We start from the raw sequence: 19,904 nt of genomic DNA on the forward strand, positions 1-19,904 counted from the left end.
ATGGCTGTGACCCTCAGATCTGCAGGCTTTCAGCAAAAAAAAGCAGGAGTCTTTAGGGGGCTGACTCCTGATTCTCCCCAGGTAGAGTCCTTGCCATGCACGAGACTGAGAGCGCTCCCTAATGCCCCAAACCTCAGCAGCCGTCGGTCAAAGGGCATCCAGATGTGGCCCAATAGGAGAATACCCAATCTCCACAGCTGTGTAAAGTTCAAGTGTCATGTTCTTACTGTCTTTTCCTTGTGATACAGGGTCAAGCATACCTGTCATAAAACATTGCTGGAGGAGGTGCAGGAGCTGGAAACGAAGATGGGAAAAGCAATGCTTCGGGACAGTAATGGAAAGAGGTGGGCATCTCCATCTAACTATTTGAAGAACACGTGTCCTCCAGCCCTTTTCTCTACTGTTTCTGTGTTTCTCCCTTCTCAGTTTTCAATGTGAGCCTGGGGTGCTCTGTTTTAAGCATTTTGGTTATTTTCTAAGAATGTCATCATGGTGAGACTTAAGTCACACTCTCCCAATGACAACATAAAACCTGACTTTCTGGCTCACTGAGCCTGACCACAAGTTCAACTGGAATTTTGACTGCGTCTGGACTTAAGCAAAGCAAGTCCGATGCAGAAAATACAAATTAGTAGCAATATTACCTTAAGGTGGGAAAGTTTAGTAGCTAGGCCTTTGGATATCAGGCCCAATTATTACACTAAAGGATGAGTATCTACCATGAAAGTTTGTATGCCATTCATGTAAATGCATATTATTCATACAAATCTTGTTACAGTTTCCTTCATGTGTAACTGTGGCTTTGTTTTTAATGAATTATTATTTCCTACTGGTGTGGAGAAAGTATAGTATCTTACTGGCTGGTTCATGGAGACAAATACCATTGCTCCCTGTCCTTATTTCTCATTGAGCATCAGCCTTCTCTTCCCCACACGTCATAGTTGAGCATGTGCATAGTTTCTATTTAATCGCATATGCTAAAATGTTATTAGATTAAATTTAGTTAAAACCCAAATACTACCAAAGAAGTTTACCTGGGCCCAAGAGCAATGTGAGTGTCATGAAGAGGCACTCCTGTATTAGAGACATGTGACGTCTGGAAAATTATGCTCTTTTGTAAACAAATGCTTAGAAAGAAGTCTGTAGCTAACTGCCAATGAAAAAAAAATCTAGAAGTTGAATACTTCCAGAGATTCCTACTACGTGTCTTATTCATAGTCTGTTTATTTGTACCATCTTTCAAAGCAATAAAGAAAAAGTATGTTTTCAAAGGACAGAGAACCAAACATTTTGAAAAGTATGAGGAGATAATTTCCAATAATGGTCACTATTTTAGGAATGGGATTGTATAATATGTAGTTGAAGTTGTGGGTTTTGTGTTCATTTAGGACTTATTTTTTAATAAGTGAGTCCATAGCATTCATTTATGGCAATTGTGCTAGTCACTCTAAAAAAGTCAGCCAATAAGACAAAAATCTGTCTTCAGGAAGCTTACAATCCTGAGGCCCCGGGCAGGGCTAGGCTCACAGCAGATCTATCTACAACCGTAGGTGAGATAGCACGTGGCTCAGGTGTGAGCAGGGCTGCCCTGCCCTTATTAGGCACAATGCTTAGCTCCTACTAGATTTTCAAGGGCCTACAAAATTCTTTGAGATCTAAAAAGAAACATCTTCATAGGCTCTAAAAATAAGGGAAAGCCTCTGCAAATTGAAATTAACAAATGTGTACACAGGGTTGCTGAGAGGTCATAAGTAATTCTAAGTAAAAGAGTTTCAAAGCAAAATTCTAAAACTCCTTTCAAACATCGGACAGGAAAACATTACATATAATGTGGCATGAGAATGCACTTCAACGTGCTGGAGCTGATGTGCGGCAGGGTCTTTTGCTGGCCGGGCCATGAGGTCAGCAGCACGGAGGGCCCTCAGAAGAGGCAGCAATCCAGGAGGCTCTGGCTTAAGAGATTCAGAAAGGCTTCATGTCCAAGATAGGATGGAAAACAGGGCTTGGAGGATGTAAAGAACTTGAAAAGACAAAAATGATGAAAGTACCGTATTTTCCGGCGTATAAGACGACTGGGCGTATAAGATTTTCCTGGGTTAAAAAGTTGTCTTATACGCCGGAAAATACGGTACACACACACACACACACACACACACCGTATTTTCTGGCGTATAAGACAACTTTTTAACCCAGGAAAATCTTATACGCCCAGTCGTCTTATACGCCGGAAAATACGGTATGTTTCTGGCAAAAGGAGTAGCCTTCATCTGTTAGAGAAGACAACTAATATTTTGAGGGGAAGAGGAGTTATGATTTATGAAACAATATGGACAACACAGCGTGCTGCCTGACCCATAGCAGGAACCAGAACACCAGCCGCGGGTCTTCAGATTGGCCGGGGCGTCATGCTGTTGCAGGGAGCCTTGAAAGAGAGTGTGAGCCCATCTCTGCTTGTTGTTGATAAAAAGAACTGTACAATTCAGTGTCCTGTTCAGAATTCACTTTTAAATGTTCCAATGGAGATCAGAAGATAATTGGAGTTTAGATGTGGTTTCCTACCTCCTGCATTTCAACGTCTGTCTCCTGGTCGCTTTGTAAATGTCGTCACTCCCCTGGCTGCAGTGATTGTGGGTGAACGTCATTGTGCCAGCCCCACGTGGTAATGATGGTTTCCTTTTCCTCTGGTCCCGGTGCCTTGCCTCGCTTTTGAGTTCCCAGCAGAAGGTAGTTTGGGACTCCATCCCTCACATCATCCTCAGCAGCCCCCCATTGGTTTTTCTCCCTCCTAATTGCTCCCAGGTTTTCTGGGTGTCCCATCTGCAAACTAGAGAATGGCCATGTGCTGCTCTCTGCCAGAGATTTTGTCCCGCCGAGCCTCTCCAGAGCTGCCTCACAATTGTTCCTTTATCACCATCTTTTGCTCCTTTCACACCTGGTTGGAGTCCTGTGCACCTCTGGTGCTGGTGCGGGAGGGAGCACCCTGGGGGTGGGGGGGAGAGTTGCGATTTCTTCAGCTCTGTTCTTCTAAGATTTATAGACTCCCTCCTTGAGAGATCTTGAGTATTCTGGTCTCTTTTCACACTCCCCATTCCTTATTCCTGATTCCCTACCTGATGTTTCCATTTACTTTGCATCTCTCTCTAGCTGTTAGTCTGACGTGGTAGAAGCACCACGAACATTTGTTAACTGGCTGACTGGAAGGAAACACACAAGTCTGGTCAGGTGGCGCTGAGGAAAAGAAGGCTGAGCTGCATTATCTGTGCAGAGCTGCGGTGCTGGGTGTGTTAGCTCATGTTGAAAGTGTCCCCAGAGAGATGCTAAGAGATTTGCAGGTGGTCACTTGGCTCCAGTGAGAGAGACACTTATCTCATGGCTTAAGAATAAAGCTAACAAAAGCTCACAGACGGAGAGACGTTTAGTGCTAGCAAAGTTGAACAGTCGTGGGGTGGGTCCTCCCAACAGCCCACGGCCATCCTGCCTTGGGTGCCAGCAAAGCCTCTCCACCTCAGGTGTTCTGAGCATCCCCGCCATCCCAGGGTTACTCAGCTCAATTCTGAAATCCTCTAAGACATTCTGCCAAGTCAGAAAACCCAGGTCCAAGTCACTGGCAAATATACTAGCAGTTTTTCTCAGGAATGTACTCACAAGAAATACAACAAAAGTCTTTTAAGAAACCCTCGTGTGCCAGATTTACAATTACAATTTGAAATGGTAGCTAGGCAGTCTATGCATCCCTCTAGGCCCATTATTTACTCAGTAAAATACTTGAATATTTTATCGATCTTGTCTAAGCCCCAAACTTTTGCACTATTTTGGTAAGCATTAAAATTTTATTAAATGCTTCTGCACGGTCGCATTGATGAATCTTGTCTTCTGAAATTAACCTGCATAATTTATGCATAAATAAGCCTGTTCTCATGACTTAGATAAAACTATATTTTCTATACTAGAAAGTATAGTAAAGTACAAAAATGCTAAAGGTAATGACAACAGTGTTTTTCTTGGTTTTAGTGTGTCTGTTTTTGGTGGAGCCTTTTTTGGGCTGTGCTGTTTGTGGCCAGACCCATTTCTACATGTGAACTGTGTGGAAGGCCTTTCCCCAGAGCATCGTCCCAGTAACCTTTATCCAGAGGTCACCCCGCTGCTCTCTGTGTGGAACAGTCTATCATGCATGTCCTTACTTTGCACATGTCTAAAAAATGAGGAGCTAATTAGAAGAATTCCTTTTTTCAATGTTTAGGTCATTTTTCCCCCCTCTATATTCCTAAAGTGCAACATATGCAATTTTTTTTTTTTTCTGGTGGAAGAAGACCCATTAGTGGCCATTTACCTTTAAAAATAGCATTTAAATAAATGCCTAAAATGTCAGGTAAGAGGACAAACGAGCATTTTTCCTCCTCGAATTGCTTTTCTTTCTTGGTGTGGGGGAGGGAGTATTCTGAGTTTTAGGTATTTTGTCAAGCAAGAAGCAAGGTGAATACATTTGATGAAAACATCTAGTTTTTCACTTATACTTAGTTTGAATAAACAACAAGGACACGCTTGTTTTGTTGTAGACCTTCCTTCTATTCACCATAGTTGACGGGAGGTGGGGGGGGAGGCACTGGGCTGATTTTCTCCAGTTTCAAGGTCAAGGAATTCTGGTTGCTGCCCCTGCTTTTTGCCAGCAAGGTGGTGGGATTCTCTTTCCTTAAGTGCTTTCCCTGCCTGAGTATAGCTTACTCTTTGCCTTTGGTCAAGGTCACCACTTTATGGTGAGCGATCACTGAATCTCCCCTTTGGTTTTATGTTCTCCCTGAACGCTGATACATGGGCTCCTGACCCCAGGGCTGAGCTGGCGCACACAGTGTAATGTACACAGCCCATCCGCCTCTTGGAAATTCAGGAAAGAAATCTGAGTCACTCCTCTGTCTGGGAGCCTGTGCTCACCCGGCTTCCATTTCATCACGACTCCTGCTGCAGAGGCAGGGCGCCGGTCCACGCTGGTGACCTGGGAATCCTGATACAGGACAGAGCCTGCCACACATCAGCAAGATCTCAAACCAATGAGAGCTTATCCCTCACTCTGGGCAGCACTCTCCTCGTGCTCTTCCTAAAACCAATTATATTACAAACAACCCCCTCCCCAAACATTTGGAGTGAGTACTCACCTAAAATATATCCAATATGCTTTGACGTTTAAGCGGAAATCCTTTGTTCTTTAAACTAATGTTTAAAGAGCTTCTTGGTGTTGTCACAACTACAAGTCAAAATTTGTACAACTGCCTGGTCAAAAATAGATATAAGCTCACCCCCAAATAGGAGGTACACCAGCTTTATTGTGTAGTATTTCTCCAATATAAACTTTATATTATTTCAGGGACAAAATCTTTTTCTTAACATATTGGCACTGGCAATGCAAGTTTCTGTCTTCCCTTTGCTTTCCTCTCACTGCTTCCCACACTTATTTCCCCTAAAATATCTATTTTTTTTAAAATATGTTTTTACAAAATAGATCTAGAGACATAGAAGCGTGGAACAGACTGGCAAATCTCAGAGGGGAGGAAGGAAAAGGTGGGTGGGTGGGAAGAGATCAACCAAAGAACTTGAATGCAGATATGCATAACCCATGGACACAGACAATAGGGTGGTGAAGGCCTGGGGCTGGGGACAGGGGTGGCCTAGAAGGTGTCAATAGGGGGGAGGAGGATATATGTAATATTTTCAACAATAAAGATTTTACAAAATAAAATACGTTTTTATTGATTTTAGAGAGAGAGGAAGGGAGAGGGAGAGAAACATTAATCAGCTGCCTCCTGCACGCCCCCTACTGGGGATCAAGCTGGCACCCCGGGCTTGTGCCCTGACCCAGAATTGAGCCAGCAACCTCTTGGTGCATGGAACAGTGCTCAACTAACTGAGCCACACAGGCCAGGACTCTCTTATTTTTTTAATTAGCTAAAAGGGTAGGAAATTATGGTGTCATTTTGGCAAATCTCTCCAGGCCAGGTGGCAAATGTCTGCTTCCAACACCTGGTTAAGATTTATTTCACTTCCAGCTGCATTTTTCCCGTGGCTGGGTCATGACGTAGAGAAAAGAGCACAGACTGTAAAGGCACACGGACCTGAGTTGGAGTCCAAGCCCTGCCACTCACTTAGCCGCGTGACCTTGGCTGGGTTATTAACTTCTCCGAATTTTAGTATTCTCATTATTCATTTGATTTAAGGTTTAAATGAAATAGAACATATTAAATCGATAGCATATGTAGACATTCAGAAAGTGTTAATACTCATATGTCCATCTGCTGACTTAGAAGCTGAGTCAAAATTAAGTTTCACTGGCCATTTTAATTCAGATGGGTTTACCCAGAGCACACAGACAGAGTGTGAGAATAGCAGATTCTCTGGGGTACATCTTTGGGGTACACCTCAGGCTAAGGGAGCAGGCAGAGATCAGCTGAATCCCAGGCATATCAGAGCAGTGTGGGCAAGCCTGTGAGCCGTGAGCTTTGGGATTGTGGGATTGGGGAGAGTTCAAAATCCTGGCCATTTCCCAAGTCACCCTGTTTGCAAAGAGGAGGGTGTACCAGTCAGGCCGCCTCCCCCAGTCCAGAATCTCCTGCTGAACTGCTCTCAGGACATCCACCTGAAATGCAGGGCATCACCAAAACTCACCTTCTCCCCTCAGAACCAGCCCTTTCATTGTGGTTCTCAGCCCCTGCGATGACAGGTCGTTCCCTCTCGGCCTCATGTTGTTTCCTCTTCATCTTTGCATCCTGAGGGACATCAGTCTCATGTGCCTTCCCATAAATGGGTGGCTTTCCACCCACTTGTCCACAGCCCTGTTTTGTAGGTCAGTTACTGATCCCATGCTGTGATCCCAGCTGGTCTGCCATTGGGACACCTTTCCCTCTTCGCTCCATCCCCCACACAGCTGAAGACCTTGTTTCCCAAGCACAGCCCTAGCCATGATACTTTCTGGTCTGAAACCTTTGATGGCTTCCCACTCCCTGTTGAATCAAGCACAGACCAGGGCTGCAGAATGGTTTCTGCCTCCTCTCCCTCTTTTTACCGGTGTGCACCTTAGCCTCCTGCCTCCCTGCCCTCCCTAGCTCCCCGCACCAAGCTGGCCCTTACTCCTCTGTGCCTTATGCTGTCCTCGGCCCTTCTCTGTGGACTGCTTTTACACCGCTCTGTCGGTGCTGGGCCGAGCTCTGGGTCCTTGGGGACAGAGGAGACAGACCCTGTCCTGGAGCAGATGCTTCCAGCTCCAGGCCTGCTCTCTGACATCACTCCACTGTGTCTGGCTTTTCCCACCATGGTAGTGTCAGCCTGGACTTCCCTCAATACATTCCTCTAAAAAGCATTTTTTAAGTTATTCAAATATTCAACATACACAATAGCAGAGAGACACAATGAATTGACATATACTCATTGCCCAGATTGAACACTTACCAAGATTTTGCCATAATTGCTTCATCTAGCCTCGTTTTGCTCCTGTTTTTTCTTTGCTGTAGCATATAAAGCAAATCCTAGACATTACAGCAGTTTACCCTTACACACTGCAGGATATAGCTCTAAATATCACATGAAGTATTTTAACATGTATTATAACTAATCCTACCTAATAATAGACAAATATGCAAATTGACCGCACCTTCGCTACGCCCACCAGCCAAGCCACGCCCACCAACCAATCAGGACAAGTATGCAAATTACCCCAACAAAGATGGCGGCTAATTTGCATATCAAGACAGCATAGAAAGAAGCCAAGAGCTGCAGAAGGGAGCAAAGCTTTGGAGAAGCAAGCCAAGCCGGGGGGGGGGGAGAAGGGAGGAGCAGAGACGGGGCAGGGGGAGAAGGGAGAAAAGCAGGTGGGCTGGCGGATAAGGCAGGGCGGGGGAGAAGGGAGGAGCAGAGGCGGGGCCGGGGGAGAAGGGAAAAGCAGGCAGGCTGGCGGAGAAGGCGGGGTGGGGGAGAAGGGAGAAAAGCAGGCAGGCTGGCGGAGAAGGCAGGGCGGGGGAGAAGGGAGGAGCAGAGGCGGGGCCGGGGGAGAAGGGAAAAGCAGGCTGGCTGGCGGAGAAGGCGGGGTGGGGGAGAAGGGAGGAGCAGAGGCGGGGCCTGGGGAGAAGGGAGGAGCGGAGGCGGGGCCGGGGGAGAAGGAAGAAGAGCGGGCGGGCTGTTGGAGAAGGGAGAAAAGCAGGCGGGCTGGTGGAGAAGGCGGGGCGGGGGACAAGGGAGGAGAGCAGGCAGGGTGGGGTAGAGTGCAGCAGGAAACCCTATTGCAGGATTTTTCCTACAACGGGAACGCTAGTACATATTATATTTGTCTGTGTTATTACATGTAAACACTATAACTCCAATGCCTATTATCATATGAAATACTAACAGTAATTTATTGGTATTAACTAATATTTAGCTTATAAAGTAGATTTTCTGGATTGTCTCAATCCTATATTTTTAGGGTTTTATTAGGTTTGTATTAGGATCTAGGAAAGATCCAAATTTGGTTGGCTGTTCTTGTTTTCAATGCCACGGGCTTAACAGAAATCATGCCTCATTTTCTGTTTCTCCTAATGCTTATTAGCATGTCCTGCTCATGCATTTCCTCCCACATGGAAAAGGGAGTGCGGTCTCAGGGACCTTCCCAGTGCCCCCCAGCTGAAGACAGAGGCTGGACCTCCATCTTCGAATGCCAGGCCTCTTTCCATAAAGCCAAGGTACTGAGAGTCACCCGGTGCTTCCATTTTCAATGTCATCTTTATTAGAGTGCGTGGAAAGCAGTGGAGTCCTAGAGGGACCAGGCAGGGAAAATGTCAAAGTCTGCTAATTTGACAACATCGTGTGCAAAACTCCAAGGAAGCTAGAGAATGGTAGTTGAATGCTGTTGCCTTTCAGATCCCTCTATGTAGAAAGAGCATGGAGCAGACATAGAAACCACACCCTCCTCTGGAGGAATACAGACGTCAAACAATCTGACAACTTCAGAGCAAAGGGGTTTGTGAACGCTGTGACTGCCTCCGTGCAGCTCAGAAAGGAGAAGACATACAGAGAAAGGTGATCTCTGGCCAGAATCACCTTCATGGGGACTGGTGCGGTCCATAAAAGAAATGAATTGAATGTGTTTCACCTTGAGTAGGGAAGACCCTTGGGCAAGGCCCGATGCCAGCAAATATCTTAGTCTAGCCTTGCTGCCAAGTGCGCAGAACAGAGGAGGAAATGCGTTGGTGGACAAAGGGAGTAAATGATCCGAGAAATTACAGAAAGGCTGACTGGTCACCAAAGGGTGGTTTCTGGTGACTGCACCCTGGGCACCAGGAGAGGGTGAGGAAAATGAACTGTTAAGGAAGCAAAACGCCTAATTAGCATTTAGTTAATGCTTACGCTGCCTGTGTCAACTAAAAATAACCGATCCTCTCTTATTTTATGGTTGTTAAATCCCAAGTGCCTTTGTCCTCATCGTTGTTGTTATAGGCTAGTGTTTAATAATTTAAACTTTTATAAATACCATGTGTTCTTTGTTGTGACGTAATAAAAGAATGTCTTGTGCACCTTTAAGTGGTGCTGCTGACGGTACTAGGCATCTGCCCGGGAGCTTAGCCACTGCCCAGTGCTGTAATAAAAGGATTACAGCATCTTTATCGAATGTCTGGAGAGGAACTGGGAGAAACAGCGCTTCCTTGTGAGAGGGGGAGGGGAGCTGGTGCGCTGTTACTCAACGCTGCACTGATAACACGTCCTCAGACTGTATTTTAGGATGCCTTGAAGAAATTTATTTTTGGATTAAAACCTAAGTTAATGTCCACTTTCTCTATTTGCCAATAAGACCCCTTTTCAAAAATTATTTTTACTCATGAAGTTAATGTCAGTAACTAACTAGTACTGATGGCTCATTATGTCCCTTTGAAAGTAATATGAAATATTTCAGTCCTTTTTTTGGAATTTGTTTTTATTTAACCCATATGAGCAATAATAGAAATAGTCAAAGGTAGATTAAATTTTTTTTTCCTTGTATAGGTCCTATGACTTGAATACTGATATGCCACATGCCAAGCAGGGATTAGTTCTTCAAGAGATTCTTAGAGGATCTTGGTTAAGCACTTTTCTACTTCATTATCAGTGACCTGTTTGCTTTTCAGTTTGACTTCCCTTCCTCCCCTCCCTTTAAAGCAGCTGAAAACAGGTGACCAGGTACAGCCATTCTGAAACTGAGTTACAGTTTATACCTAACCCAGGAATAACCAGATTCTACTGCTCATTTCTCAGTGGGCTACGCCTAAATCCTTGAGGAAGCTAAAGAGCAAAGTGTAGACTTTCTGGCACCCTGAAAGCACAGGTTCAAAGTTGTTTTTGTAGTTTGTTTAAGAGAATTATGGAATCTCTTGGATGTACTGGACTCAGAAGGAAAAGGAACCCAAGAATCGGTGCTAGCCACTTTTCATTTACAGTTGGTGTCTGCTTTTGCACCGACACTACTCTGAACATGCGGACCCCAGTCCCGGGCGTGGTCATTGTTGTAAGGCACGGTGGTCCCCATCCCTGTGTCTGCCACTGGGAAAGCTAATTAAGACCCATTTGGTCACAGGTGAATATATCTTTGACCTCGTGGTTGAGATGAACATAAAGAAAATGTAAAAGTTATAGCTAGGAGATGGTCATTGCAGTGGGAATCACTGTACTTAGCAATAATAGGTTTATTGGACTTTTGGAGAGATTTCTCTTTTTTCTTTTTTTTGGAAGATAATGCGATTTTTATTTTTATTTTTTTTCGCTTGCATATTAATTTATTTTTCTTTTACTCTTTGGTTAAAAAAGTGACAAAGAACTGCCTGTTCTTACAGTTTGATAGAATATAATTTCAAACTCCTCTCTCCATCCTACTATTGCATTATTTGTTAATAATAAATAAACTGAAGAGCATGATGCTATTAATTCTATTCAGCCTACTATTTCTTTGCTTGGTCTGCTTTTTTTTTTAATTTCTTTATTGATTAAGGTGTCACATATTTGTCCTCATCCCTTCATTCCCATCCCACACCCCTCCCCATGGATGCCCCCACCCCCCTGTTGTCCTTAACCATTGGTTAGGCTCATATGCATGCACACAAGTCCTTTGGTTGATCTCTCCCCCCTACCCCCACCTTCCCCTACCCTCCCTCTGAGGCCCGATCGATGCCTCCTTGTTTCTGGGTCTGTTCTTGTTCATCAGTCTATGTTGTTCATCATTTCCCCTAGATGAGTGAGATCATGTGTTACTAGAAATATACTTATAAGAACCGAATGTGAGACGAGCAATAATAGTTATGCTGACAGGCAAATGAATCAGTCTGTAGTGAGTTTCTTTCTGGACCAACAGTTCTTTTGAGACCCAATTTCAATGTCCACCAGTTCCTTATGTGTACATGTCGGCACTGATTTTTCAGCTCTGGATGGTGGACAAATGGTGGTAATGCAAGTCCGAGAGATTTCTCTTTTAATAAAAGCAGAAAAAAATTGGTGTGTCTCCAGTAGTGCACCTAGGATTAAATCCTTCTTGAGACTAGAACACAGGAATACTTATCATAAAGCCTGTTCTTTAGCCACTCAGTGAGTACCAGTTAAGTCTGCCCTTTCTAACAAGGCAGTGATAGTACAGTTTGTCAATGTTTTTTCTCTTTCTCTAGCAATTAGGATTGGCTCAAGGCACCTTAGGTGGTGGTAATTGGTAATTCACACTTACTGATGGGTAAACACGTTGGCTTCCTAGCAAATAGAATCAGTGGTTGACTTATACGGGACAACTCATTTATTCAACCACACCACAGACATGTATTGAAAACTGAGGACATGCCAGTCCCGGGTGTGGCAGAGAATGAGACAGACAGGTTCCCACTTTGTTAGAGCTTATATTCTAGTGGGAGTAACAGACAATGAACAAACAAGTGAATACACGAGAGTCAGTGATGACTGTTAGGAGGAAAATTAAAGGGGTTTCTAAGGGAGAATGGATGACAGTGTTTAGAGGTCAGGAACGTTTCTCAAGGTGACACTTACACTGAGACCCAAATAGAAGGCATTGCCCGCTCCTTGGAGATCGGGGGAAGAAGCACGGCGGGCCGAGGAAGAGCTGGTGGGAAGGCCCAAGGCGGGAGCACACACTATTTGACTGGTGCCTACAAAGTATGGGGCAAAATCATCTAAGAAGCTGCAGGGGCAGACACTGGGGGGTTTGTGGGCAGGACTGGAATCCAGATGTCAGCCACCAGGAGCCATGGAAAGGGTTTAAGCAAGGGAAATGTATGACCTTGTTTTCTAGAAGATGTGATTCCCATGCCATATTAAAGCCATAGAATCCCATTCTCAAATTAAAAAGTTAAGTAAAGCCCAACCTGCATGGTTCAGTGGCTGAGCGTCGACCTATGAACCAGGAGGTCACAGTTTGATTCCTGGTCAAGGTCCTGGTCAGGGCACATGCCTGGGTTGCGGGCTCAATCCCCAGTGGGGGGCATGCAAGAGGCAGCTGATCAGTGATTCTCTCCTATCATTGACATTTCTATCACTCTCTCCCTCTCCCTTCCTCTCTGAAATTAATAAAAATATTTTTTAAAGTTAAGTAAAATCCCAACATATAAAACAGAAAATATTTATTAGTATAAATTTATTATAAAAGATCAAATTAACACATTTCTTTGTTTTAAAGCCAGTGGTAACAAATGATTTTCAGAATGTCAAAAATTTGAAATAAGTGTTATGGAGGACAGATGTCATCTATATCTATTTTTTTTCTATTTTCTATTGGGTTGTATTGAGAAAAATCCTGATGTACCAAGATTAGTTGCCAGTTTTAACAGTTTCACAGTTCACTTTGTAATCTCAGAAAATTTATTTTTTATTCTTGATTATATTTCAAATGTAAAATAATATAACGTGTAAATAATATTAAATAATCATCTTATAATTATTAATATATAAATATAAATAATACATAAATAATTTATAAATTTGCTTAAATTTCTTATCATAAATATGTGAGTCATATGAAGACGTGATCAACATTCATGTAAGCACTAAAACTCCCTAAAATAGCATCATGTAATAAATGGATTATTCTCCTCTTACTCGACTGACATATTCAGATTGGAGCATAGGTCAAGCAGTGCATTGTCAGTATTATTTTATTTGAGTGAACACATAAAAATGCTTTCTTAGAAAAAGCAATACCTAATATAACCTTTGTAATAAGCCTATTCCTAAGATCAAATATAGGAACCTTAATCTGAAATCTTTACAGAAACAAGTTAACTTTAAAACTTTAAAATTCAGATTTAATCTGAATTATGTGAAATATTTATATATTCATATTTTAGTTAAATATTTTAAAAATACTTAATATATATAGAATGTGGTTTAAAAACTATTGTTTGAAAGAATGTAAGTAGTGCTGTAATCTTTAAAGCATATGTTATCCTTGTATTTCAATTTAGTTGCAAAGTTCAGTCACACACATTCTTCAAAAGCTTTGAAGTCTTTGGAAAGAGTATACACCTTAGAGAGAGGAAATAGCACAATTATTTTAATATTACTTATGCATCTAGTTGAGGAATATAAAATGAAGAATTTTGGTATTTAAATTAAAAAGTATCATTTAGACAAGAATTATATATATACTCATTGAATTTACTGATAAATATAACTTTTTATTACTAATGGATAAAAAAAAATTAAAGCCATCAGTTTTAAAATACTGAAGAGCCCTAGCCGATTTGGCTTTATGGTTAGAGTATCGGCCCATGGACTGAAGGGTCCTGGGTTTGATTCTAGTCAAGGGCATGCACCTTGGTTGCAGGCTCGATCCTGGCCCCGGTAGGGGTGCATGTAGGAGGCATTGAATTGATATGTCTCTCTCAGATTGATGTTTCTCTCTCTCTCCCCCTCCCTACACTCTCTCTAAAAATCAATGCAAAAAAATATTCTCTGGTGAGGATTAACAACAACAACAAAAAAAATAAAAAATAAAATACTGAAGAAACTAAAGTCAAAAACTTTGAGGAGCAGCACAAATGTGGTCTTCAGCCAGTTCATCAGAATCAGAAATAGTGAGTATTTCATCAGATTGCTGCAGGATTTGAATCTGTCCTGTCTGGTGGCCCACTGTAAACAAGAATGTGGATTGTATTAATTATATTGACAATAACCAGCAAAGGATTGTTAACTATACTTGAGATGCAGTTAAAGGTATAGCTGAAAAACTAGATACCACCAGCAGGATGATGTAGGAGAATGGGCTGGCCTAGGAAAGGATTCTGACAGAAAAAGGAGGAGTTGTGTAATGTTGGGGGGCCAGTGTTGTACATTCATCCCCAACAACACAGCCAAATGGACCATCACTAAGGCCCCACAGGGATTAACAACTCTGGCTAATGAGTCAGCTGAGAATCCTAGGATTGAGGATCCTTTCTCTAGCTCACTAGAGCAATGGTTAGGAAAGTGGAAGGGAATGGTGGGATCCATAGTCACCCCTTTGATTAGGAGTTACATTAATGGGATTGTTATATCTATCATCCCATGTATGAGAGATCTTATGCAAAGGTTAATTGAAACAACATTCACCAACAGCAAAATAATCTTCTCCTAGACACTGCAGAGCATGAAAGTAAAGGAATGTTAGCAGAGTTTGAAGAAAAAGAATTAAGTAAAGAAAAGGGGGGAATTGTGAGAATAAACAAATAATCTTTTCTGTCAAAGAAAGGAGTTTAGGCAGCTGCCATTTTGGCTCATGTGACTTGCCATTTTGAAATGGCAAAGGTCAACTCCTTCCTTTAAATTAACCAATCTCACAAGAGTGTGAGCCTAAGCTGTTCCAATCAAGAGTGAGGGATAGATCACGTGTGTCAGAAATAAAAACGTGAGCAGACAGCCCCCTCAGTGTGTGTGCTCCCAGACCATGTGTTTGTGCAACCTTCTGCAGAAGTAAAGATATTTGCCTTGCAACAGAAAGGAAGGAAGGAAGGAAGGAGGGAGGGAAGGAAGGAAGGAAGGAAGGAAGGAAGGAAGGAAGGAAGGAAGGAAGGAAGGAAGGAGGGAAGGAAGGAAGGAGGGAAGGAAGGAAGAGAAAGAAAGGAAAGAAAGAAAGAAAAGAAAGAGAGAGAGAGAGAGAAAAGAAAAGAAAAGAAAAGAAAAGAAAAGAAAAGAAAAGAAAAGAAAAGAAAAGAAAAGAAAAGAAAAGAAAAGAAAAGAAAAAAGAAAAGAAATAGTGAGGATTTCAGATGGAAGAAATTTTAGCTATTCAGTGTATTACTAGAATGATAGTTGTTTTGTTTATTAAAGCATTGGCATATTACCAAGATCTTTTGTCCTCCTGGCTATGTCCTACCTACTCAGAAAAGCACTTGCTTTTTTAAAAAGAAGGGAGGCCCAGCCAGCAAGGCTCAGTGGTTGAGCGTCAACCTATGAACCAGGAGATCATGGTTCGATTCCCATTCAGGGCACAGGCTCGATCCCCAGTGGGGATTGTTCCGATCAATGGATTCTCTCTGATCATTAATGTTTCTATCTCTCTCTCCCTCTCTGAAATCAATAAAAATTTATTTTAAAAAGAAGGGAGGATAGGAACTTGCTGAAAGTACTTTTATTATGCGGAACTTGGGCTCATTGGCCCATTGTTCAAGCTCTCATATTTCTCCATCTTCATAAATCTGTTGAAAAGTGAAGAACTACCCCAGTTGCCACAGGCCAGAGACAGCATCCTTGGCATGCTCCTAGTTCATGCCGTCTTTTATGCGCGGCAGAGATGACAGACACCACAGCACTCAAAGGCACAGAGGTGTCCGTGCGCTGTGTGCAAGCCTTGCTACTGCCATGTTGCTGGACAAATCAATTGTATTCTTTGCCAAGACATCTACAGATATTCTGTATATGGAGCATTTGAGACACAATGCCTTTGATAACCCAGAGAAATGTGGCAGCTACACGGTTCTGCTCCATTATGGCCTCTTCTTGTATCCATAATCATGCTGCCCCAATTCAGCTGGCTGAAGACCACATTTCTGCTGCTCCTCAAAAGTTTTTGACTTTAGTTTCTTCAGTATTTGAAAATGAAAATATACTTTTATCCTCAAAAACAACTAATTTGTATCTGTGCTGTTTTGTAAGGAATGTCCACAGGCAAAGTACACTGTGTGATCCCAGAGAAAGAACTTTTCTGAAGACCTTCAGGAACTTCTCCCATCAGGCCCAGCAGACATCCTCATTTATGTACTTTAGATCCTAGGTTCTTATTGTTTCTTACAGGTGACTTTTTCTTCTTCCCTTTTATATAATATTCTCAGAGGACATAACCACATCATTCCTTCAAGTTGACCTCATCATTGTGTCACTGCTGTGTTCCTTGCATTGATTCCTTTCCTGAATACAGCAGCTTATACCATGCCTAGGTTTCATTTTTCAGACTTTTGTTCTTTTATAGCTCTGCTGGAGCACGTCCAACCTATGACATCATTAGAAATGTTGTACAGGCTCAGATGCACCTTCTGTTTAGCCATTCTGATTTTCTGTGCTGCTGTTCATGTTAGTGTCAGCAGTAAATATTTTTACATTTCTGACAACTGAGATGTGTGTGTGAGTGAGCAGCATTTCCCATCTACTTCTACCATTTACAAAAATAAAAGAAAATGAAGTAACAACAACAAAAGAAAAACCTGATCATAGAATTTATAATCTGTTCTCCCAACATTTTGTCCACCCATCTGTAAGCAGCGCAGGACACAGTGTGCTTTTAATTTTTATGTTCTTCTATGAACCATTACCTATTTAGGTCTAAACTCTTACAAACTATTTTCACAAAACATCCACTGAGCAAGTAGGATCATGATTTTTTTTTAAGGCCTGTGAGTAGATAATATCCCGTTGTTGAAGTTTTAAATAGGTTTCTCTGACAGAAACTTGGTGCATTTTTCTCCAAATCATCAGGGGTCAGCTCGGATAAAAGTAGATCTTTTGAGAATTTTCTACACGTGGTTGCTCATATGTATTCGCTAACTCAAAGATGCCAGTATTGTCATCCTTCATGGTGATGCTAATTCAGGCATGAGCATGTATTGAATCCTTGCATTTTTCCAGAGATCATGCTAGACAATAAAAAAATAGAAAAAGAATCAAGTAATGATGACAGATGCATAGGTAGAGCCAGGAATACAGTGTGAAAAGTGTTTTGATAGAGTGATGGAGAAACTACCATCAGAGCCCAGGGTAAAATAGAATTTATCAGGGAGTCCAGCAGGGGAAGGGAATTGAGCTGCAGGGGATGACTGGGCAGATGTAAAGAGTTTTCCAGGCACAATGAAAAGCTCAGTCTGATAGGACAAGCGTTCAGGATGGTGGGAAGTTAGGTTGGATAAGTAGGTAAGAGCAAAATCATATGGTCTGTGATGAGGTTGGGGCTTTATTCTGAAAGCCACCGGGAGCTATCCAAAGTCTCACATAAGAAATAACTCTAGAATGAGATCTTTGAATAGAAAATATGAAAAAAGAGCCACTTGACCTGTCTTCACCAAGGTCTCTACAGTTTGTCCTTGCGACTGCAAGGTTTATATGTCCCGGGACTCCTCTCCCACATGCAGGTTTGTATTGGGACGTGCATACTTCATCTGAAAGTGTTTGGAAGTTACCTCTCACCTCTACTCTAAAACAACTTACAATTGAGGAAAAGTTTTCTTATAGTGGCCCCACACCCTTTTTGAGGATAAAAGGACATTATAGGGCCTGGCAGATAAGCACTAAGTAACCAAAAGTGCAAATTTAGAATGATGCCCCTTGGGCTGATCATAAACCCCTCTCCAGCGCTGGAGTTCATGACACTGCTAATATGTGGGATTCAGTTCCTCATGCAAGACCTCCTCCTTCTGTGGAAATAATGTGTGCTGGTTACAAGAATAAAAAGCTGATACAATTCATATTATTGCTATGAATTACATCTAAAAAGTGTACTTTAAAAAATACCCACTAGGCATATCTCAAGGTCACAAGGCCAAGGTCACATTCTGTTTCTCTTCCACTCTATATCTTTTCCATTCACTCTCCTGCTCTCTGTCCTGAGCATACAGTCTTGGTTCCTTAAAGTCTGTCCTTGGGCCAATGCTTCTTCATTATTTTGGAAAAAGAACTCCTGTATCCAGGTAGAATGCTTTCAGTTGCAAATAGCAGAGGCCCTAATTCAAAATGCCCTTCAGGATGCAAGAAGTCGCTGGCTCATACTGCTGTAGGGCAGTCATGGCTGTGGTCCCTAGCAGGAATGTTATCAAGGACCCAGTTTTTTTTTTCCATCTTTTCATTTTGCTCCAACATGTTATAATCATTTTGCCCCACACCCCTGTTCTGATTACAGGGAGGTCACCCCATGTGCAACCTTGTTCGAAACCAATGGAGGGGGAGTTTGCCCCTGATAAGCAGTTAACAAGTTCCTGTTTTCCTTGATGGGACCATCCTGAGCCAAACCTGATGAGAGCGATGCCCCACATCCCTCCATGTCAACTTTGCATTAGATTTTTAAAGGATCCGCCAACCCCCTAACAACTGTCATTCTTTATCTTAGAAAAAGAACACTCTTCTCGGAGCAGAAATGCATCTTGCCCTTAGATTTCAGCACTTTCCTGTACTGTGTACTTCTTCAGGAAGAACAGTGGTCAAACACTGGGGATAAATTGTGTCTTTTAGTTGCTATTTCATAATTTTTATGGATGACCCAAGGAGAGGCTAAGTAATAATATATAAATAACTTCAAACATTCAATTCTTTTTTTTTAATTGTAATACAAAGGTTTTTTTCCCCCATTGGGAAAGTTAAGCGGGGGGAGGGTTCCCCCTCCTGTGCCCTGTGTATTTTTTATTTTTTACCATGTCTTTCACAACGCTATCCCCACATCAGTTGCAATGAATCTTTCCTCAGACTGCTAGGTAACAAGTGTAAAGTAATCTAGCCAGACCTGTCAGGACAGCCTCGCATTGTGGAATCCAGGTTAGTCTTTTCAATGAGGGCTCTTCTTCAAACTGGAAAACATGAGCAAGCAATGATGTGGACAATCATCTTATTTTGCAATTTTAAAATAAATGGTTTGCCAGAAATAGTGGGCAGGTTTAACAGCTATTCTACCTGGAAGAAGGCAAGGGCCTGACCTCTGAAGAGCTTAGCTCTTGGCTATCCATGTGCTTATCAGTGTTCTCTAAACTCTGCTTTAAAAGAATGAGAGAAGGCCCTGGAGAAGTCGCGGCATCACCTCACTCCCCATCTCCACCTGGACAGCACTTCCTTCATGGTGGGGACCTGAGAGGGTCTGAGGTGTTGCCAAGACCACCATGGCCACCAGCCAAGTGGAGTCGGGGTTACATTTCTTAGCCCCCTGCAATCCAGGCTGTCGATCCGGGTCTCCATCTGATCAGCCCTCAAATGGCACCAGAATGTTAATTTTCCCTTTTCATTTACCTCAACTCTCAAAAATCAGCATAAAAAAGGCATCTGTGGTATGGTTCTTGCTTGTTCCACATTGAACTTTACCTCAGGTGTGGCCTCAATTTAAAATTACTCCACACTTGCTCTCTTCGCATTGCTGATTTGAAAACCCACTGTTTATAGTCATCTTCTACTGAGGAGTATGGGTTAATTTTTAACCCAGGGACATTTTCAGATATTTAGCGAAGCTGCTTGGCCACAGGAAACAAAGTTGTGTATGTATCTATACAGGATTTTGGATGAAAAATGAAATTTTAACTCCAACTCCAAAGCAGCTCAGCTAGTTAATGGAGACCTGTCACAGGTTAGTGACTGAGGAGGGTCCAGCTCAAGCACCTAGGTGACCAGCCAGCCCTGGCTCACTACGTATGGGCATCAGCTCCGCTGGACGTGTTCACAGCCTGCCCTGTAGCATCACACACTCAGATGCCTTCTCTGACCTG

The 19,904-nt window shown here is 42.5% G+C and overlaps 1 protein-coding gene across 1 annotated transcript in view; it reads left to right on the forward strand.

Moving 5' to 3' along the window:
• Window positions 1-259: 259 nt before the first annotated feature.
• ATP8A2 (ATPase phospholipid transporting 8A2) overlaps window positions 260-19,904 on the forward strand; it is a 46,140-nt gene continuing 26,495 nt past the window's right edge. Inside the window, exon 1 of the mRNA XM_079775756.1 lies at window positions 260-344. Within this exon, the coding sequence (XP_079631882.1) occupies window positions 307-344 (38 nt within the window). The 5' untranslated portion in view covers window positions 260-306. The remainder of the gene's footprint in view (window positions 345-19,904) is intronic.

The sequence above is a fragment of the Cnephaeus nilssonii genome, assembly GCF_951640355.1.
Source record: "Cnephaeus nilssonii genome assembly, chromosome: 6".
NCBI classification, from domain to species: Eukaryota; Metazoa; Chordata; class Mammalia; order Chiroptera; family Vespertilionidae; genus Cnephaeus; species Cnephaeus nilssonii.